Genomic DNA, 23,192 nt, shown 5'->3' with positions numbered 1-23,192 from the left:
TGAAATGTCCGAATATAAGACTCATTGGTGTCCCAGAAGGGGAAGAAAAGGGTAAAGGTCTAGGAAGAGTATTCAAAGAAATTGTTGGGGAAAACTTCCCAAATCTTCTAAACAACATAAATACACAAATCATAAATGCTCAGCGAACTCCAAATAGAATAAATCCAAAAAAACCCACTCCGAGACATATACTGATCACACTGTCAAACATAGAAGAGAAGGAGCAAGTTCTGAAAGCAGCAAGAGAAAAGCAATTCACCACATACAAAGGAAACAGCATAAGACTAAGTAGTGACTACTCAACAGCCACCATGGAGGCAAGAAGGCAGTGGCACGATATATTTAAAATTCTGAATGAGAGGAATTTCCAGCCAAGAATACTTTATCCAGCAAAGCTCTCCTTCAAATTTGAGGGAGAGCTTAAATTTTTCACAGACAAAGAAATGCTGAGAGAATTTGCTAACAAGAGACCTGCCCTACTGGAGATACTAAAGGGAGCCCTACAGACAGAGAAACAAAGACAGGACAGAGAGACTTGGAGAAAGGTTCAGTACTAAAGAGATTCGGTATGGGTACAATAAAGGATATTAATAGAGAGAGGGAAAAATATGGCAAACATAAACCAAAGGATAAGATGGCCGATTCAAGAAATGCCTTCACGGTTTTAACGTTGAATGTAAATGGATTAAACTCTCCAATTAAAAGATATAGATTCACAGAATGGATCAAAAAAAATGAACCATCAATATGTTGCATACAAGAGACTCATCTTAGACACAGGGACACAAAGAAACTGAAAGTGAAAGGATGGAAAAAAATATTTCATGCAAGCTACAGCCAAAATAAAGCAGGTGTAGCAATATTAATCTCAGATAAAATAGACTTCAAATGCAGGGATGTTTTGAGAGACAAAGAAGGCCACTACATACTAATAAAAGGGGCAATTCAGCAAGAAGAAATAACAATCGTAAATGTCTATGCACCCAATCAAGGTGCCACAAAATACGTGAGAGAAACACTGGCAAAACTAAAGGAAGCAATTGATGTTTCCACAATAATTGTGGGAGACTTCAACACATCACTCTCTCCTATAGATAGATCAACCAGACAGAAGACCAATAAGGAAATTGAAAACCTAAACAATCTGATAAATGAATTAGATTTAACAGACATATACAGGACATTACATCCCAAATCACCAGGATACACATACTTTTCTAGTGCTCACGGAACTTTCTCCAGAATAGATCATATGCTGGGACATAAAACAAGCCTCAATAAATTTAAAAAGATTGAAATTATTCAAAGCACATTCTCTGACCACAATGGAATACAATTAGAAGTCAATAACCATCAGAGACTTAGAAAATTCACAAATACCTGGAGGTTAAACAACACACTCCTAAACAATCAGTGGGTTAAAGAAGAAATAGCAAGAGAAATTGCTAAATATATAGAGACGAATGAAAATGAGAACACAACATACCAAAACCTATGGGATGCAGCAAAAGCAGTGCTAAGGGGGAAATTTATAGCACTAAACGCATATATTAAAAAGGAAGAAAGAGCCAAAATCAAAGAACTAATGGATCAACTGAAGAAGCTAGAAAATGAACAGCAAACCAATCCTAAACCAAGTACAAGAAAAGAAATAACAAGGATTAAAGCCGAAATAAATGACATAGAGAACAAAAAAACAATAGAGAGGATAAATATCACCAAAAGTTGGTTCTTTGAGAAGATCAACAAGATTGACAAGCCCCTAGCTAGACTGACAAAATCAAAAAGAGAGAAGACCCATATAAACAAAATAATGAATGAAAAAGGTGACATAACTGCAGATCCTGAAGAAATTAAAAAAATTATAAGAGGATATTATGAACAACTGTATGGCAACAAACTGGATAATGTAGAAGAAATGGACAATTTCCTGGAAACATATGAACAACCTAGACTGACCAGAGAAGAAATAGAAGACCTCAACCAACCCATCACAAGCAAAGAGATCCAATCAGTCATCCAAAATCTTCCCACAAATAAATGCCCAGGGCCAGATGGCTTCACAGGGGAATTCTACCAAACTTTCCAGAAAGAACTGACACCAATCTTACTCAAACTCTTTCAAAACATTGAAGAAAATGGAACACTACCTAACTCATTTTATGAAGCTAACATCAATCTAATACCAAAACCAGGCAAAGATGCTACAAAAAAGGAAAACTACCGGCCAATCTCCCTAATGAATATAGATGCAAAAATCCTCAACAAAATACTTGCAAATCGAATCCAAAGACACATTAAAAAAATCATACACCATGACCAAGTGGGGTTCATTCCAGGCATGCAAGGATGGTTCAACATAAGAAAAACAATCAATGTATTACAACACATTAAAAACTCAAAAGGGAAAAATCAATTGATCATCTCAATAGATGCTGAAAAAGCATTTGACAAAATCCAACATCCCTTTTTGATAAAAACACTTCAAAAGGTAGGAATTGAAGGAAACTTCCTCAACATGATAAAGAGCATATATGAAAAACCCACAGCCAGCATAGTACTCAATGGTGAGAGACTGAAAGCCTTCCCTCTAAGATCAGGAACAAGACAAGGATGCCCGCTGTCACCACTGTTATTCAACATTGTGCTGGAAGTGCTAGCCAGGGCAATCCGGCAACACAAAGAAATAAAAGGCATCCAAATTGGAAAAGAAGAAGTAAAACTGTCATTGTTTGCAGATGATATGATCTTATATCTAGAAAACCCTGAGAAATCAACGATACACCTACTAGAGCTAATAAACAAATTTAGCAAAGTAGCGGGATACAAGATTAATGCACATAAGTCAGTAATGTTTCTATATGCTAGAAATGAACAAACTGAAGAGACACTCAAGAAAAAGATACCATTTTCAATAGCAACTAAAAAAATCAAGTACCTAGGAATCAACTTAACCAAAGATGTAAAAGACCTATACAAAGAAAACTACATAACTCTACTAAAAGAAATAGAAGGGGACCTTAAAAGATGGAAAAATATTCCATGTTCATGGATAGGAAGGCTAAATGTCATTAAGATGTCAATTCTACCCAAACTCATCTACAGATTCAATGCAATCCCAATCAAAATTCCAACAACCTACTTTGCAGACTTGGAAAAGCTAGTTATCAAATTTATTTGGAAAGGGAAGATGCCTCGAATTGCTAAAGACACTCTAAAAAAGAAAAACGAAGTGGGAGGACTTACACTCCCTGACTTTGAAGCTTATTATAAAGCCACAGTTGCCAAAACAGCATGGTACTGGCACAAAGATAGACATATAGATCAATGGAATCGAATTGAGAATTCAGAGATAGACCCTCAGATCTATGGCCGACTGATCTTTGATAAGGCCCCCAAAGTCACCGAACTGAGCCATAATGGTCTTTTCAACAAATGGGGCTGGGAGAGTTGGATATCCATATCCAAAAGAATGAAAGAGGACCCCTACCTCACCCCCTACACAAAAATTAACTCAAAATGGACCAAAGATCTCAATATAAAAGAAAGTACCATAAAACTCCTAGAAGATAATGTAGGAAAACATCTTCAAGACCTTGTATTAGGAGGCCACTTCCTAGACTTTACACCCAAAGCACAAGCAACAAAAGAGAAAATAGATAAATGGGAACTCCTCAAGCTTAGAAGTTTCTGCACCTCAAAGGAATTTCTCAAAAAGGTAAAGAGGCAGCCAACTCAATGGGAAAAAATTTTTGGAAACCATGTATCTGGCAAAAGACTGATATCTTGCATATACAAAGAAATCCTACAACTCAATGACAATAGTACAGACAGCCCAATTATAAAATGGGCAAAAGATATGAAAAGACAGTTCTCTGAAGAGGAAATACAAATGGCCAAGAAACACATGAAAAAATGTTCAGCTTCACTAGCTATTAGAGAGTTGCAAATTAAGACCACAATGAGATACCATCTAACACCGGTTAGAATGGCTGCCATTAAACAAACAGGAAACTACAAATGCTGGAGGGGATGTGGAGAAATTGGAACTCTTATTCATTGTTGGTGGGACTGTATAATGGTTCAGCCACTCTGGAAGTCAGTCTGGCGGTTCCTTAGAAAACTAGATATAGAGCTACCATTCGATCCAGCGATTGCACTTCTCGGTATATACCCGGAAGATCGGAAAGCAGTGACACGAACAGATATCTGCACGTCAATGTTCATAGCAGCATTATTCACAATTGCCAAGAGATGGAAACAACCCAAATGTCCTTCAACAGATGAGTGGATAAATAAAATGTGGTATATACACACGATGGAATACTACGCGGCAGTAAGAAGGAACGATCTCGTGAAACATATGACAACATGGATGAACCTTGAAGACATAATGCTGAGCGAAATAAGCCAGGCACAAAAAGAGAAATATTATATGCTACCACTAATGTGAACTTTGAAAAATGTAAAACAAATGGTTTATAATGTAGAATGTAGGGGAACTAGCAGTAGAGAGCAATTAAGGAAGGGGGAACAATAATCCAAGAAGAACAGATAAGCTATTTAACGTTCTGGGGATGCCCAGAAATGACTATGGTCTGTTAATTTCTGATGGATATAGTAGGAACAAGTTCACTGAAATGTTGCTATATTATGTAACTTTCTTGGGGTAAAGTAGGAACATGTTGGAAGTTAAGCAGTTATCTTAGGTTAGTTGTCTTTTTCTTACTCCCTTGTTATGGTCTCTTTGAAATGTTCTTTTATTGTATGTTTGTTTTCTTTTTAACTTTTTTTTTCATACAGTTGATTTAAAAAAGAAGGGAAAGTTAAAAAAAAAAAAAAAAAGAAAGAAAAAAGACAAACAAGGAAAAAAAAAAAAAAAAAAGATGTAGTGCCCCCTTGAGGAGCCTGTGGAGAATGCAGGGGTATTCGCCTACCCCACCTCCATGGTTGCTAACATGACCACAGACATAGGGGACTGGTGGTTTGATGGGTTGAGCCCTCTACCATAAGTTTTACCCTTGGGAAGACGGTTGCTGCAAAGGAGAGGCTAGGCCTACCTATGGTTGTGCCTAAGAGCCTCCTCCCGAATGCCTCTTTGTTGCTCAGATGTGGCCCTCTCTCTCTGGCTAAGCCAACTTGAAAGGTGAAATCACTGCCCTCCCCCCTACGTGGGATCAGACACCCAGGGAAGTGAATCTCCCTGGCAACATGGAATATGACTCCCGGGGAGGAATGTAGACCCGGCATCGTGGGATGGAGAACATCTTCTTGACCAAAAGGGGGATGTGAAAGGAAATGAAATAAGCTTCAGTGGCAGAGAGATTCCAAAACGAGCCGAGAGATCACTCTGGTGGGCACTCTTACGCACACTTTAGACAACCTTTTTTAGGTTCTAAAGAATTGGGGTAGCTGGTGGTGGATACCTGAAACTATTAAACTACAACCCAGAACCCATGAATCTCGAAGACAGTTGTATAAAAATGTAGCTTATGAGGGGTGACAATGGGATTGGGAAAGCCATAAGGACCAAACTCCACTTTGTCTAGTTTATGGATGGATGTGTAGAAAAGTAGGGGAAGGAAACAAACAGACAAAGGTACCCAGTGTTCTTTTTTACTTCAATTGCTCTTTTTCACTCTAATTATTATTCTTGTTATTTTTGTGTGTGTGCTAATGAAGGTGTCAGGGATTGATTTAGGTGAAGAATGTACAACTATGTAATGGTACTGTAAACAATCAAAAGTACAATTTGTTTTGTATGACTGCGTGGTATGTGAATATATCTCAATAAAATGATGATTAAAAAAAATAAATAAATAAATAAACAAAAAAAATAATAAAAAAAAATAAACACACACACAAAAAAAAAATCACATGAAAAAATGTTTATCTTCACTAGCTATTAGGGAGATGCAAATCAAGACCACAATGAGATATCTCACACCAATTAGAATGGCTGCCATTAAACAAACAGGAGATGCTAGAGAGGATGTGGAGAAACGGGAACTCTTATTCACTGCTGGTGGGACTATTTAATGGTACAGCCACTCTGGAAGAGAGTTTGGCACTTTCTCAGAAAACTAGATACTGAATTACCCTATGATCTGGCAATTCCACTTCTCAGTATATACCCAGAAGATTTGAAAGCAGTGACACGAACAGACATTCGCACATCGATGTTCATGACGGCATTATTCACAATTGCCAAGAGATGGAAAAATCCAAGTGTCCTTCAACAGACAAGAGGATAAACAAAATGTGTGATATACATATGACGGAACACTATGCAGCAGTAAGAAGGCACTAGGTCCTGAAACATATGACAACATGGATGAACCCTGAAGACATAATGCTGAGTGAAATAATCCAGACACCCTTAAAAGGGGAGATATTGTATGTTACCACAATTGTGAGCTATCCGAATAATGTAAAATCAATGTCTTTATATTGTAAGAATATTGGGGACCTAGCGATAGACAGTAGCTAACGAGGGGAAATAATAATCTAGTATGTTCAGATATGTTAATGATGGTGAATTCAAAGGTATGGTAATGGATAGAGGTGATGATTGTTTGTTAAGTATCAGAGCTGTATTGAAGGTGAATAGGATTGAAAGGGGTTGTTTAAAGGCATGTTTCCCACAGATCAGTACCACAAATATAGACAAGTGCTCGCATGATATACTTCTAAGGTATGACACTGGCACAGAGAGTTGACAACAGAAGGCTACATGGGAAAAATCTACCAATTGCATACTAGGGACTATAATTAATAGGAATACCATACTCTATAAAAGCTTCACTCACTGTTTATTTTTCAGAAACTTAAATCCTTCAGATTGCTCCTATGCCAGCTAAGTTCTGAAACCCAGAGACAATAGCTTCTTCAAGAACCTCAACTAGATGTGTCCCCTTTGCTCATAAAGTTGACAACCCTTTTCAACATGAACAATTCAGGGTGGTCACTGCCTAGACATCCCTGAAGATGGGGAAAGTGAGTGAACTAGAGGAAGGGGTAGCAACAGACAACATGGAATTTAACAAAGGATTATGAATACTAAATCTCTATATAATTTTCTTTTCCTTAGTTGCTAGGGTATTAGAATAGTTAAAAGGAAAATATTGAAATGGTGGAACTATAATCCATAGCATCCTTTGAAATTTGTTCTATAGCTACTTGTTAAATTGTCATTTGAAAGTTATATCTTTTTGTATAAATGTTAGATTTCACAATAAGGAAATGATTGAAACTAAGGTACTGTAACTCATAACTTAGGAAATTTCCTATATATCTACTAGCTAAATCATACTTTGAAAGATAGTACCTTTTTGTATATCTATATTTCATAATAAGGAAATAACTGAAACTGTGAAATTGTAATCTATAATATTCTTTGAAATTTCCTTTCTATCTGTTAAATTGTACTTGGAAAGTTATCACTGTTATGGGTATATGTTATATTCTACAATAAAAAATATGATAAAAAATAAAACCAGAAGTAATGAAAGAGAAAATAAAGGAAAATTAGACCTAGGGAAAAAAAAAAAAAGAAAATGGGTAGGTAAGTAGGTAGAGAAAGGAAGAAGTGGAGGAAGAGGAGGAGGGAGAAAGGAAATAAAGAAGGAAGGAGGAAAGAAGGGAGGGGAGAGAGAAGGAAGAGAAGAGAAGGAAAGGAAGAAAAATAAAGGACAGAAAGGAAGAAAGAAGGACAGAGGAAGGAAAGAAAGGGAAAATGTGGCAAAGTGTTCAAAGTTGGTAAATCTGGGTGGTATGTTGTAGTTCTGCATCATCTTACTATCATTTTTGCAACTTTCCTGTAAGTTTGAAATTGTTCAAAAATAAAAAAAAGTTTAAATAAAAAATCACTTTCACGCACTCCAAAAACCTGTCATTTTCAAAAGTCTGTGGAGCTGCATCATAAAGCTCCACAGAACGTCGCGGGGGCGCAGGGCTGTTCGGGCCCTTCCTTGCCGGCAGGGGGCAGCAGAGGCCCGCGGGGCTCGCCTGCAGTTCCGCGGCCCGCCCGGCAGGGGTCAGCCGCGCCCGCCCGCCCGCGGAGTGTGCACCGGGGGAGCATCGCCCAGAGCAGGGGCGGCCCCGGGAGCAGCACCCAGAGCAGGGGGGCCCCGGGAGCAGCACCCAGAGCAGAGAGGCCCCGGGAGCATGGCTCAGAGCAGGGGGACCCCGGGAGCAGCGCCCAGAGCAGGGAGGCCCCGGGAGCATCGCCCAGAGCAGGGAGGCCCCGGGAGCATCGCCCAGAGCAGGGGGCCCCGGGAGCAGCACACAGAGCATGGCGGCCCCGGGAGCATCGCCCAGAGCAGGGGGGCCCCGGGAGCAGCACCCAGAGCAGAGAGGCCCCGGGAGCATGGCTCAGAGCAGGGGCGGCCCCGGGAGCAGCACCCAGAGCAGGGAGGCCCCGGGAGCAGCACCCAGAGCAGGGGGACCCCGGGAGCAGCGCCCAGAGCAGGGGGGCCCCGGGAGCAGCACCCAGAGCAGGGCGGGCCCGGAGAGCAGCACCCAGAGCAGGGGGGCCCCGGGAGCAGCACACAGAGCAGGGCGGCCCTGGGAGCAGCACCCAGAGCAGGGGGACCCCGGGAGCAGCGCCCAGAGCAGGGGGGCCCCGGGAGCAGCATCCAGAGCAGGGCGGCCCTGGGAGCAGCACCCAGAGCAGGGCGGGCCCGGAGAGCAGCACCCAGAGCAGGGCGGCCCCGGGAGCAGCATCCAGAGCAGGGCGGCCCTGGGAGCAGCACCCAGAGCAGGGGGGCTCTGAGAGCACCGCCCAGAGCAGGGCGGCCCCGGGAGCATCGCGGCCTCCCCTCTGCGTGGCCAGACGCCGGGACCGAGGAGAGGGCGCAGTCCCAGGCCGGGCTCCCCGGGAACAGCCCCCGAGGGGAGAGGCGCGCGCAGGAAGGTTACTGAGGAGCTTGCAGGGGGTGAGGGAAGGGGGGCTGGAGGCTGGCCAAGCTGACTTTGGACGTCGCAATGAAACCCTTGGGGAATCCCCGTGGGCCTCTGCTCCGGGGGTGCCCTTCAGGGTCGTCCCCACCTGAAGCGGGGGGCTGGGCCTCTGTCACCCCTCCCCCGCTGACCGGCCGGGGGCAGCTCCCCCGCAGCTGCTCTTTCCCACACACACCCCCACATTCAAATGGGTCTCCAAGCCCTCCTGGGCCGCCCTTCTCTGTCTCTTCCCAACCCATTTCCCTCTCCCATCTCACCCCTTCAGTCCTGCATTCCTGCACCACAGACGTGAGCTAGGAGACCCTGTGCGGCTGAGCCATCTGGCTAATGACTGAAAGGGCGGACGGCCTTATCACTAGATGACCTGACAGCACCGAATACAGATCCTCTCCAAGGACAGGGGATGGTGAAAGAAGACCCCACCCAGACCCCAGCAGACAGAGAAGCAGGAGTCGGACCAAGTCCCGGTTGTACCTATTTCTACTGCAAAGGCAGAGCTTAGGCGCGAGAACCAGAGGGGTTCCCGGACTTGGAGGTACCTGGAGGCACTACAGGTGCAGGGCACCCCAGGATCTCGTCCCGGGCTGGCTAGGCAGTCCTCCCGGAGCCTCGGCCTGCCGTCCTGGAGGGCCTCTCCGGCTCCACTCCCTGCACGTCCAACAAACAACTCGCCCTCCCCAAACCGCTCCGCGATCTATGTTCCCTGGCTCGGCCGACGGCACAGCCATGCAGCGGTCACGGAAGACGGCCACACAGGCCAGAGATCTGTGCTTCCACTGTGCCCCTTACCCGCACGCTCTGTCCCCAAATTCAAATCAGTCACCAAACCCCCTACTGGTCCACCCTTCTCTGCTTTCTCCAATCCATTTCACTCTCCCATCTCACTCCCATTCAGGCTTTCATTCTTTCTCCTCTAACTGGCCAAAGTTAACCCTCTACATGCAAATCTTATCCTGTCACTCCTTTTTTTCAAATGCTTCAGACTAAAGGTAAAAAAGATTTTTAAAAAAGAGAGAAAAATTGGATTTCATCAAAATTGAAAACTTTTGGGCATCAAAACACAACACAGAATGGGAGAAAATATTTGTGAATTATATATCAAATAAGGAAGTTGTTCCCAGACTATATAAAGAATTCTTACAAGTCTACAATAAAAAGACAGGTAACCTAACTTTAAAATAGGCAAAGGATTTGAATAGACATTTCTCCAAAGAAGAAATGGTGAAAAAGCATGTGAGAAGATGTTCAACAATATTAATCACTAGGGAAATGCAAATCGAAACCATGCCTCATCTACTAGGATAAGTAAATGAAAAAGACGGGTAATACCAAGTGTTGGCGAGGATGTGGGGAAGCTGGGCCCCTCGTACACTGCTGGCAGGAATGTCAAATGGTGTGGCCACGTTGGAAGAGAGTGTGGCAGCTCCTCAAAATGCTAAACATTGCGTGACCACATGACCTGGCCAGTCAACACCTAGGTATGTACCTGAGAGGAATGGAATCATTATGTCCACACAAAAACCTGTAATGAGCGTTCATGGCGGCATTCTTCATAACAGCCACAAAGTAGACACCTGAACATCCACCAACGCACCAGTGGATGAACACAATGTGGTCAAGCCACACAATGGAATAAATCCTGGCAATAAAAAGAAAAATGAAATACGGGCACATGCCAAAGCACGCTATATTATGCTAAGTGTAAGCAGCCAGCCCACAAAGGACCACATTTTGTATTAGTCCATTTATACAAAATGTCCAAATAGGTCAATCCATAGAGACAGAGTAGACAAGGAGTTACCAGGGGTCAGGGGACGGGGGAATAACGAGTGACTGCTGACGGGTGTGGGGTTTCTTTTTGGGGTGATGAAAATAATTCAAAAATTAGATAGTGGTGATGATTGCACAGCTCTGTAAATAAACCAAAAAACACTGAGCTGTACACTGTAAAATGGTATACACTATGTGTTATGTGAATTCTATCTCAATAATATTAGCTACTAAAAGTTACTAAAAAAAAAAAATTCTTCAGACTCCCACCGCCTTGAGCACAACACTCAGCCTGCCGGCTAGGCGGTCTCCTCACACACTTCCGGTGACCAACCTCCACGTCCGGCCGTCAGACGGTCATGAACAACCTGCCCGCCGCCGGGATTCCCGAGCTCTCTGCCCTGCAACAAGTTGCTCTCTTCCTGAACCTTCCCACCACCCCACCCACACCTGGTCACCTGGCACCTCCCGGACCTTCAGGATTCAGGTCAGAAGCCAAAGCAAACCACCCCTGTGGGCGGCTCGGGTATGCGCTGTGAAGTCCCCTGCTGTGTTATAATGAAGCAACAGCCTCCTGGTTCTGCCAGCCCTGGGAGGTGGCTTCCTCCCAGCGGCGGCCTTCAGCCTGAGCACTGCAGCACGAGTCCCTGGCTGCCGATTTCCATCTCAGCTCTGCTTTCAGGTCACTGGGAGGCAGAATAGATCGGTGACTAAAACATGAGTTCTGGTGTCAAGACCAACTTTAAATCCTGGCTTCACTGATTAATTAATTAGATTGTTATCTCAGGCATGCTCTGCCTCAGTTTCCTCAAAGGAAAAAAATGAGTTAACAGCTATTTTTAGCATATGAATGTATTTAATTATAGCAGCCTCTTCTAATTCTGCCCCAAGCTTCTGCCACATCTATTCATTCAACAAATATTTACTGGATACCCAATATATGGAAGAAATTGCAATGTTCAGATGATACATATCATAAAAGTAAACAAGCTTGAAATGACAGCTTGAGTAACTTTACTAGGAGTAAAAATATTGTGGGTTTTTTTGGTGTTCTTTGTTTTTACATTTACGTAGCTGCTGCCAAACTCCTCCTAGTTAATTCTTGGTCCCATTTTGAATAGATACTGCTGTTAGAAAGCCAGTTTCATTCTTATTGTCTTAGACTTGAATTGCTTTTTTCCAATGCTTCTCTGCCACGGAAGAGAATATGCTAGTTCAGTTTATACTTCTGTTATGAAAGGTGGGAAGGGAGGCTATGGAAAACTCAAAAGAATAGAGAAAAATCTGTATTGCATATTCTGAAAATAATTCTTAAAAGACAGTGGGCTGGGCAGCAGTCTGGACTCCTGAAGACAATTATATAATAATGTAGATTACAAGGGGTGACAGTGTGATTGTGAAGACCTTGTGGATCACACCCCCTTTATCTAGTGTATGGATGAGTAGAAAAATGGGGATAAAAACTGAAGGACAAATGGAGTGGGATGGGGGGATGATTTGGGTGTTCTTTTTTTCACTTTTATTTTTTATTCTTGTTCTGGTTCTTTCTGATGTAAGGAAAATGTTCAGAGATAGATTGTGGTGATGAACGCATAACTATGTTATCATACTATGGACAGGGGATTGTATACCATGGATGATTGTATGGTGTGTGAATGTATTTCAATAAAACTGAATTTAATTTAAAAAAAAAAAAAAAAAGACAGTGGGCTGGGGCTATTAAATAGATTTGCTCTGGGGAGTCTCTGAGAGTGTGCAACAGCCGGGGGACGGGAATTGACGGGGTGTCACCTGCACGCGGTGCTCAGGTGCAGCATCGCCACGGGCTCAGGGACAAGCCCCCAGGTCGAGGTAAGGAGAAGGAACGGGGACCCGCTCTAGATGAAGGGGGCTGCTGGTCAGCCGAGGAAACCAAGAAGAGGGAGCAGCAACTGCTGGGTCCCAGAGGAGAAGGCCCTTTCCCCGGCGTGAGACACACACACCCCAAGGGCCTCCTGTCTGGTCCTGCTGGCACATCCGTCCATCCTTGCTCAGACCATCAGAGGGTCCCTCCCCAGGGGCTCCGCGGACTCCATCCCTCTTTACAAGGTTTCAAGAGCCAAGAACCACCAGGCGGAAAATCTGCCAGTCAGGCCCACGCGGCTGTCGCGGGCCCCATGACGGTCACGTATCACATATCAAGGTGGTCAACTGGCCTCTGGCTCTACGTTTTCATCTTTGTACGCTTCCTGGCTGTGTGGAGGCTGAGCAGCTCCTGGGGCACAGCGGGCATGGCCAGCTTCCCAGGACTTTCCCCAAGCTGCCACCCAACCTGCCTCCTGGTGCTGCCCTGGGGGAGCTGGGAAAACAGGTCCTGCTTCACAGGAGCAGCTTGTTACAACTTCCTGCCCAGCCTGTTTCACCAAAGGTGGCTGACAGGTTATCAGTCAAAGGTAACTAGTATGGGAAAAGGTGGGGGGAGTTAGGTCTGAATTGAAGATTATAATTTCCACGTTTTCAGGTAACCAGTCCTCTAGTCACTGAGGGGTCCTCCCAGCCCTCCCAAGCAGACGGACCATCACCTACCCAGCCCTCCTCAGTGCCGGGCTGGGCAAGAGGCTTTTGCACAAGACAGCCTTGTTGCCCAGGCACCACAGTTTTGAGTACTCTGGAGAGACCACGAGACAGTGACCTCACAGAGCTGGAGGCCTCTGGAGAGGGACACTGCAGCTGAGACCCCGACTTTAGGACGGGGCCAGGCAAGTGAAGCAGTGGGGTGGGGATGGGGAGCAAAGATGGCGGCAGAAGCGCCCCGTAAACAAACACCCTGACGCATGACAGGATTTGGCATGGGTGGCGGGAACAGACTGAGCACGGAGGTTAGTGGCAGGAGCGGAGCCTGGAGGTGTGAGCGGGAGCGGGCCATGGAGGGCTTCACGCACCGGGGGAGGGTACAGTGTGATGGGGAACCAGGGAAGGGTTGGAAAGGGAGATAGGACCGCAATGCCGGTTACACTTCTAGAAGGTCCTGTAAGGGCTTTGTGGAGAACGGGTTAGGGCAGCGACAAGCGAAGGTGTGGAGTCCTACTGAGGGAAGTAGTGTCCTCATGCCCTTTCTAACTGCATCCCGCTTTGGTTTAAGAATCGGGCTGTGATCCTTGATTGCAGGGAGGGGGCTGGGGATAGATGCGTGACCCAGTTTGGGCTGATCAGCTTCTGAGAAGACCACGTTGTCTGAGACATGGCTTCCCGCCTTCCACTGAGGATGAGGCCAACATGTCTGGAGATGAAGCCGTCCTGCACCTTTGCCAGGAAGGCCGGAGAATCCCATGGTCGCCAGCCCAGAGCCTGGAAGTTACTGAGCCATGGGTCCCACGCTAGCAACTGCCTCCTCCAGGCTTCATATTACGGGAGCAAAGGAAACTTCTACTTGCTTAAGCTGCTGAAAAGTAGGGTTTCTGCTGGGTATCCATCACTGAGCACCCGACTATTGAAACCAGGTTTTGAGATCTCTGAGGTCCTTCAAAGGAGCTGTACGCTATAGTCACAGTTACAGAATAATCTATTTGCCACATCTTTTTCTCACATTCTCATTTTGCCATATGGGCCCAGTGGCTGCCCCAATCGGTTTGGCCTCGTGACCAACACTGGTTACACACTTGGCCGTTTCGCTTCTGGTGGTTCTCCCTAGACCACGGCAGATCCCAAATGCTCACCGTGAGCACACTCGGTAACGAAACGTTAGACCCGTCAACACTGCACAGTGGGAAGGGGCCTTCTCAAGGTCGTAACACCTGCCAGTGGGCAGGTCGGGACCGGGCTCTCCACCACTAATCCAGCTCCTCAGAGCCTTCATTCTAGCTTTGTGCTAAGGACGCGCCTGCTTCTTGGGCCGGGAGCCCGAGGTGCTGCCGTTTGACTTCCCGGCTGCGGGTGGGTTCGCCGCTACTCTGCATGGGGAGGCAGCATGCCGTTAATCAGCTCAGCGGCTCTGGGTTTTACTTTTTCTACGCTAAGATTAAAAGGAGGGAAGATTAGTACAAGTTCACTGCAGTTGCGGACCAGTGTCGTCCCTGTACACCAAGACAACACAAAATCGTGGACCTCAGATCTCAAAGGTCACACAACCCGTGTGACAACCCCACCCTTTACCGCAAACGCTTACCTAAAAATGCCATTTTCATCCGTCAGTATTCGATAATTCTAGTCAGTAGAATATGAGATATGAATAACATAATTAACAGCTTCATTTGACTTAAAACATGTATGTTGTACCTTATACTCTACAGAGAATGCAAACATTTTCTTTTCTCTCCAAATTAGATTGAGTTTATCCCAGGAAATTCCAGATTTTATGGTTTTGTTTAGCCAAGACTTAAATATTTTCATTATCAACCAAGAAAGGACAAAGAATTTTACTCAAGAAATTAGGAAGAACATAAGGGAATGTTCTAGAGAGGATTAAACATCTCAAGGAAGAAAACGAAATGAAAGAATTAAGATAAAAGTAAAATAAGTTGATCATAAATAGATTAACAATAGAACTGATAAACTACTCTAACTGGTTCTTTGTATGCATGGAATGTGGAGAGAACACTCTCTTCTTTTGGACAAGAAGATGAAATATTGCACTTACGTGGATACAAGTTTGTATGCATGGATGGAAAAAAGTTATAGAGTACCTATAATAAAATGTTAGCAGTGATTTTCCCCAAGTGGTGAGATTAAAAGCAAAACTCATTTCCTTCTATATACTTTTTGGTATTGTTTAAATCTTCTCTAATTAATATATAATTTTATGATCAGAATAAATAAGCTATTTTTTTTTTTTACAATGCCGAATTACTTCTCAGTGGCGCACACGTTTACTGTAATGCCAGTCCAAACACCATGAGACAGAGCAGGGACTGAGGCAAGACGCAAGAGGCTGCATGCGAAATGGGGAGGGGGCTCGTTCCACAGGATGTTAAAAGCTAAGGCGAAGCTGCAGCCGTGAACCGCGGTTCCAACGAGCCCCGGCCGGTCTGTGGAGATGCAGGTGCTTCCACACGTTCAGGAAAGTTCCTGAGAGCTCAGAGCACAGACACGGGTAGAAGCTCCTGCCCTGCCCGTCAGGAGGACCACGAGGTGCCCAGGCCAGGCCACAATGCACACAGCAGCCTCAGGGCAGCCCAAGCAGGAGCCAAGTACCTCCTGGGTGCTCGAGACATGAGTTGCTTCATGAAACAGCACTGGCCCTGAGATAAGGTGGGGGGACATCTTTCAGCTCTCCCACCTGTGACCCCTAAACCAGACCCCGCGTCTGCAGGAGATGGAAAACAGGGACAGCTGTGGGGGCCGGGCGGCGGCCCCCACCACGAATTCCAGACGGTTGGGCCTCGGGGAGGGGAAGAGCTTTCCCAGCGGAAAGGAAGGGAAAACAAAAACACAAAAAAGGAAATGATTAACAGAACTGAATGACACCATTTAACACCAAGGGCTGGCAACGGTTCGGAGAAGCAAGCACTCTCATGAACAACGTGATACAATCTTTCTGGAGGGCAGTTTGGCTCACTGTGTTGAGAGTCTTTAAAATGTTCCTACTCTGACTCAGTAAGTCAACGTCTAGGAATTTTTCCTAAGGAAACAATCAGAGAGTCATTTAAAAAAAAACTTATCTACAATACCAAAAGACTGGAAAAAACAAAAACGTTCAACAATAGAGGACTAGTAAGGTTAACTGTGAAAGACTTACATAGTAGAATACTATTTGGCCTTTAAAATCATGTTTAAAAGAATATTTAATGATGAGAATATAAGCAGAGAATGCTAAATGCAAAAAAATGTTAGGGACATGTACAGGATGATTCTAAAATCACCTTGTTTTTTTTTCAAACATGTGAGATATACATATACATACCTGGAAGAAAACACCAAAACAGTGGTGGAGAGATGTGGGATGATTTCGGTTTTCTATTACTAGTAGCCAAAGCATCCTATCTGACAGACCCAGCTGACTCTCACTCAGTCTTCAATACTCAGCTCAGTTGCCTCCTCTTCCAAGAAGTCCTCCAGCACCACCCCGTTCTCCCATATTATACTATGCACTTGACTCTGGGCTGTCCTCTGTATAATTTATCACTGCGTCATAATCACTCATTTGACTCATTACATCCCAACTAAACTCTCAACTGCCTGTAGTGAGAAATTTGGATGTTTCACATTTTTTGAATCCCCCAATGCCAACCTGTCTGGAATCTAACAGGTCATCAGTCTTGAACACTGGATTCATGGAAGAAATTGGCTGGCAAATGATTCTTTTCACTCCGTGAATTCCAAGGTGAAGGAGGGGGAAAAGGATGACCGAATTCAGGAAAAGGAGGTTCTCTCTTACCTTGGCCAGCAGGCTTGAAACGTGTTTCGTTTCACCATTTGCCTTCAGTACCTCCTGTCTGAGCTCATTGCACGTCAGTTCCAGTTGATCTTTCTCGGCTCGAACTACTTTCAACATTTCTTGAACCTCGCGGCTCTCAGTCATTGGCCCCACGGAACTGGTCTCTACCACGTTTTGCTTCTCACTTTCCGACTGGGCCTTCAAAGACCCATTTTCCAACTTCAGTCCTTCCATGGTAACTCGACACTCTTCCAGAGTTTTGGCCATCAAGCTATTATTGTGCCGTTCCCGTTCTAGAAGCCCACTCAGTTTTTCGTTTTCTTCCTTGAGATGTTTAATCCTCTCTAGAGCGCCTTGGTTTTCTTCCTCCACCTTCCGTAAGCTACAGGTCAGCTGCTGCTGAATGTTGAGCAGCTTCTCCCTTTCGAAGCGGCCCTGCTCAAGAATGTCTGCACACTTCTGCTCCAGCTCAAGGATTTTTCCTTCTTGGGCGCTGGGCTCTTCTTTCTTGACTCGTTCTTGTAAGAGGTTTATCAACTTCTCATTTTCTTGATTTAGCTGCTCTGCTCTCTCTCGATGCTGATGAAAGGATGTCTCCAAGATGGTCTTCTCATCCGCCAGTTTCTCATTTTCAGCCGTCAATTCCTGCACCATCTGCTGCTGATCTGATAACTCCTGTAACGTCGCCTGGAGTTCTTCTGCTGTGCTATGGTGATTTTCTTCCATCTTCTGTATCTTCTCGGTAAGGGAAGCCAGAGACAACTCGCTAATGTTGTTGGGGGAACTCCCGACAGTAGAGCCCCCGGAGCTCTTAAAGGGGTTGCTGTGGGAGGACAGGGGCCGGGAGGGGGTGTCTGCCGTAATGTGCTCAAAATCGGAGGCATCCGGTGACAAGGAGGCTTTGGTGACATCACTGCTTGAGGAACCCGAAGTCCGTAACGCGTTCTCGTGGGTGTTTTTATACTCATCTATCTCGCTTGACGACTGGTTCCCAGCTGTGCTTCCAGAGCTTGACTCTTGAGTTGTAGGTGTCGGGCAGCTGCTGTCATCAGTGTGGCCTGCTGCTCCTTCTGAATTCGGAGAATAGTCAAGGTAAGTCAGTTTCTCCTTCAAGGCCTGGTTTTCTTCCTCTAGATCAGCAAGCTTTTTCTGGAAAGTCTTGTTCTTTTCCTCAAGAGCTCTTACCAAAGGCTCAGTGTCACCCGGTGAGCCTGGCACTCCGTCTATGTTTGGGTCCAGGGCAGTGGTTCCTTCGGCATTCAGGGCTTGTCTCTCTTTGCATTTCTTCAGCTCACTTCGAAGCCTGTCGATTTCACTGTCTTTTGCTTTGGCTTCTGCCAAAAGTTCCCGGACCTGAGACTCGAGTACGGCTTTTTCCGCACCGTCTTGCTCTTGCTTGGGTCTTGTGGCTGTGGTCCGCAGGTGCTTTGTGGGGGTGGCTGTGCTTGAAGACGTGGGGCTAGACACGGACTTCCTTGGGTTGGAGGGGCCACGTGGCACAGATTTTTCTCTTGAGACAGTTACCGAAAGTTCCCGAGGAGCTGGAATGCCTGTCCGTTTGGCCGTGGTAACAGCCCCTAAAGAAGAAAAAACAAGGAACAAAATGAAAAAAGAAAAAGAAGAAGAAGAAGAGCAGATGCTTTTATAAATGTGAACCAAAACACTTCAAATCCCACGGCTCGGTGAGCACCGTGGCAGCTGCCCTTCACCATGTCATCCTCTGAATGACCACCCAGTTCACACCGGGCTTCCCACAGCCCGATCCTGGGGGATGCAGACCCCTCTCCCAGCTCTAGACGTGAGGTCTGTGTGCAGTGGAGCTGCTCGGCGGAGCCCGTCACCAGCTGGAGGTGCTGGTCCAGGGCACAGACATGCCTTGATGAAGCCCGAGGAAACACAGAGAACAGTTTTCCTGGGTTAGCTTTTAGAGCATTGCTGGACATGAGCGAGGAAGCTCGAGGCTGAGAACGGCTGGCAATCACCTGCCTTCCAAGAGGAAGGTAAGAGGGCAGAGGGCAGAGTGGAGAGAAGGAAACGCAGTTCTTACTGGCATTAGGTTGCTAAATCCAAGCAACTCCGAAGTGTGAGCTGTGCTGGCCTTCCAGTTACATGAACCAACAAACACTCTTCATGTCAGCCCCCTGAATTGGGTTTTCCGTAACTTGCCACTTAACACATCTAAACTGATGAACTTGGCAACTAAACAACACGCCTTTGGACAAAACATGAGTTCACTGTAAATGTCTTAACATACTTAAAAAAAAAATTCATCACTAACATATTTGAGCACAAATTTGATTTAAAAACCAGAAGCTACGAATTACACTAAGGACTGATCTGATGCAGTGACACAATTTGTATGTAACCCATGTGAACACAGTGTGCTCATCTGTAGTCACAGAGAAAGAAGAACAGACGAAATAAGGATGCATTACATAGACCTATGGCACGGTTTTAAATGTTAAGGGATATATAACTTGGAGATGATAAAGTCATTTAGAATACTGATGAGAATTTTAATGCATAAAAGTTTTTCTTTTTTTTTGCTTGTCATCTCTACTACATCGCAGACAACATTAAAAAAAAAAAAAAAGTTCTCGGAGTAAAAACCCAAGCATCCATCTTCCATGTGCTCTAGAAATGAAACCTGCCTTGGAGGTTAAAAAGTAAATGAAAATTTAGGGCCTATTTTATGAGCTCAAAGGCCATTTGACGCATTGGGGTGGAATGCTATCACTTACCTGACCATGCTCTTTGGGTTAGAAGTCTCCAAAAACAAAGGATCCTAGAAGGGGTTACCAGTCTCTAGGCCTCTACAGCGTTGGAAGGGTGGGGGTGACAGGGGCACCCGCGGACTGGAGGCAGACCCAGTGCTAGGAAAACAGCAGCCTCCAAACAAGGCTTGGGAGCTCTAAACCCCTGGCAGGCTGCTACTAAGACACGAGCAACCGGAAATGTAAAGGGACGATGTGGAGGCTGGTGGCACATCTTGCTAAGTGTCTCATGATGTAGTGCTCTGTGAAACTCAGACACAACGGAGGTTAAGCGGTCATATTGATATCCAGAAAGCCATGGTTCTTAAATTCACTTTTTCAAATTAAGTTACTGGAAAGCTAAGGGTACTATAATCCACATTGCATCATACCCAGTACTCAATGAATCACTTGCGTCCTACTAACTACTCAATGAAGATGTATCTAATTATTCTTGTAAAATGAACATTAGAACCACTAAATGATAAAACATGTTAGTAATGCCAGTTCTCTAAGATGAAGTAATCCTGGCAAGGACCACAGTAAAAACTCAAGGGTAACTACAGTTTCACCATAACTACAGCCAGAAAAGGCAAACCTGAGAGTCCAAGTCTGATTATCACAGAGGCATTCACCTGTCCATTATCATGCCTAAAATTTAGGCTCCTTCCTTTTCACCTGCAATCACTTGCTGGTTTTGACGATAGGAAGAACTAGAACAGAAGACTCGTTCAGCTGTCATTATTTCTCCTTCATTCAATCTACTAGTAAGTTTTTTTCATCAAACCAAGGTATAGTTATGAAGTAAGCTGGTGGCATGCAACCCGCCTGCATTTCTGGCTGCAGCTGTTCTTGTCTCCATTCTGCCAGTGCATCATCACTCTAAGAGGGTCACCATGGGACTTGTTTGCAGAGTTGCTAAAACGCATCATCGGGCCACACTAAGGTTGGAGCTGGGCTGTCACTGCTCTGTCTGTGCCCAGGGCTCCAGATGGATATACCTCTTCATGGAAGGGCTTAGGACGTGGCCATGCAAAGGTCCCACCACCCGGGTCTCCTTCAGGTCCCGTGAGCCGAGCCCTGCTGCTAGGCCGCACGTTCCAAAACCGAGACGGGGGCTGCTGCCTCGCACAGCAGACCACCACCATGGCGACAGCGGGCGGGTGCCGGGGACTGGGGCACAGGGGCTCCAGTGGCTTTCTTCACCCTGCCACCCTCACACCAGATCCCTGCTTATTCAGGCTGGTGGTCTGACCGCAAGAAGTTAAAACAAAAGCAAGCTCCACCACATAATGAAAAAGACTAATGTGATCATTTTAAAAAAAACTCTTGAGTATTACATGTTCAAGGAGCATGGAGTATGCAACCTACTCTCAAATGCTTAGAAGAGAGAGAGACATGATGGACGGATAGATGGATAGAATGATACAGCAAATGTAGCAAAATGTTACAAGTCAGTAGGTGTGGGTGTGGGTGTCTGGCTGGGAGGAATGGTGTAAATTTAATCTTATTCTAAAGTAAAAGTTAAAAAAAGTTTGATGTTACACTTTAAAATGCCAAATGGAAAAATGATATTATATTGTGGTTGATCACAAATATTTCAAACTATGTATTTATAGAGGCATGCACTAGAAAAGAACATAGAATATGGGAAGCAGTTGAGTAGTAAGCCTGGTGGACTGTGAGTAATTTTCCTGTTTCTTTTTAATAGTTACGCTTGTGCAATAAATTAAAAATAGGAGGGAAAATATCCTATCATAACCATGTACTCAGATTAGGGGAGTAGGAAAAATAAATCTTTTCCAAGAACAAAGAGTACATTTAAAATAACAACAGCATGATCATTTAAATCATGGAAATGGTGACTAAAGACTTTTAAAGTGGTGATTCTCAGGAGCTGAAAATAAAATATTTCTAGCCCCTTTTTCTTTCTTTCCCTTGTCTTACCCAAACAATATCCTACTGGGGCTGTTCTTCAGTAGGTCTTCTCTCTAACATGCACCGATGAAGGAAATGGTGACATGGTGAAATACGTTAATATTTTTTCTTTCATTATTTTGACAGGTATTATACAGTATCTACTCTCTGGGGGAAACAGAAGATGCAAATGAAAATTTGCCACCTTCATAAACCACAAAACCGCTGCCCTGCCTCCTGAACAGACGAGAACATGATCATTCAGTTTCTAAGAACCTAAACTACTGAGATTTTTTTTTTTACAATCACTCTTCATAAATTGTTTTCTCAAAGGGTTACAATGATTTCCTTTAATGTCAAATCTAGTTTTTCCCCTTTAATCATCATCCTTCTCACCCTTTCAGTAGCATCTAGCTTTACTGCCTGATTCCTTCGTTTTTCATCATTTATTCATATCTGACAGCGGCACCAATCATTTTTTGGGTTCCCTGATGCGAGAAGCCTTAAAACCACATTTAAAATTTCCTTCCCTTTTCTTACCACAACCAGTCAGTCGCCACATCCTACTAACTGGTTTTGTAAAAGCTCCCACAGTTTTCTTTCCCTTTCATTTTGCTCTGACAGTGGTCCAGGCCCTTCTAATTTCCCACCTAAATGCCTAAAACTGCTTTTTCTCGGGTCTTTCTTATTCCAGCTTCTCTCACTTTGAGAAGACCACTTTCGTTTTCGGTTGCAGACTCTATATTTCTTTTTGTCACTGCATCGAGGACAACTTCTTCCCCTGGCCTTCGAGTTCACAAGTAATCTCATCCTAACTGTCGTATCCGGCCTTATGTGCCTTTTGTTTTTCTTTGCCATCCTACACACCCATCTAACTCCAGCAGTCTCCCCAACATCCCTGATATTCCCTGGGACATGCTGAAACATCCTTCCTTTCCAACTGGGTCCTTCTGACTGGCATTTAAACAACATTAATTCTCTTTGATTACAAAAAAAAAAAAGTCTGGACTCCACGTCTTCCTGCAGCTAACATTTGATTTCTCTTTCCCCCTCACAGCAAAATCCTCAAAAGAGTTATGTTTATGGGTCGTCTTCCTTTCTTCCCGTCCATTTAACTTCTCTATCCATTCCCATTACTCAACCAAAATGCTGTTTGCGAAGGTAGTCAGCGATCTCCATCTGGCCAAATCCAAGGGACATTTCCAGTGCTCCCGGCAGAGCGGACACAGTTCCTTCCTTTGGAAACCGCTCCTCTGACGGCTCACTCCTAGCCTGTCTCTCATCTCAGCAGCCGCTCCTTATTGGTGTCCTCTGCCGGGTCCTCTTCTCTCGCCACTCTCTGCAGGCAGAACTCTTCAAACCCGGGTCCAAGGCCTTTTTCCTGCACGCACTTTCCTGTGCTTCTACTCAACCCCATGATCTTAAATTACAACTCCAAC

At 44.7% G+C, this 23,192-nt stretch overlaps 1 protein-coding gene across 6 annotated transcripts in view; it reads right to left on the bottom strand.

Annotated features, from left to right (window-relative positions):
* SPECC1 (sperm antigen with calponin homology and coiled-coil domains 1) overlaps positions 1-23,192 on the bottom strand; it is a 293,600-nt gene that overhangs the window by 114,023 nt on the left and 156,385 nt on the right. For all 6 annotated transcript variants that reach the window (XM_037810359.1, XM_037810363.1, XM_037810364.1 and 3 more), the window contains one exon: positions 17,084-18,660. In XM_037810359.1, coding sequence (XP_037666287.1) covers positions 17,084-18,660 — 1,577 coding nt within the window. The remainder of the gene's footprint in view (positions 1-17,083; positions 18,661-23,192) is intronic.

Source organism: Choloepus didactylus, chromosome 18, assembly GCF_015220235.1.
Source record: "Choloepus didactylus isolate mChoDid1 chromosome 18, mChoDid1.pri, whole genome shotgun sequence".
Taxonomy (NCBI): domain Eukaryota; kingdom Metazoa; phylum Chordata; class Mammalia; order Pilosa; family Megalonychidae; genus Choloepus; species Choloepus didactylus.
Note: the sequence above shows the minus strand (reverse complement) of the source record. Positions and strands in the feature narration are given on the sequence as shown.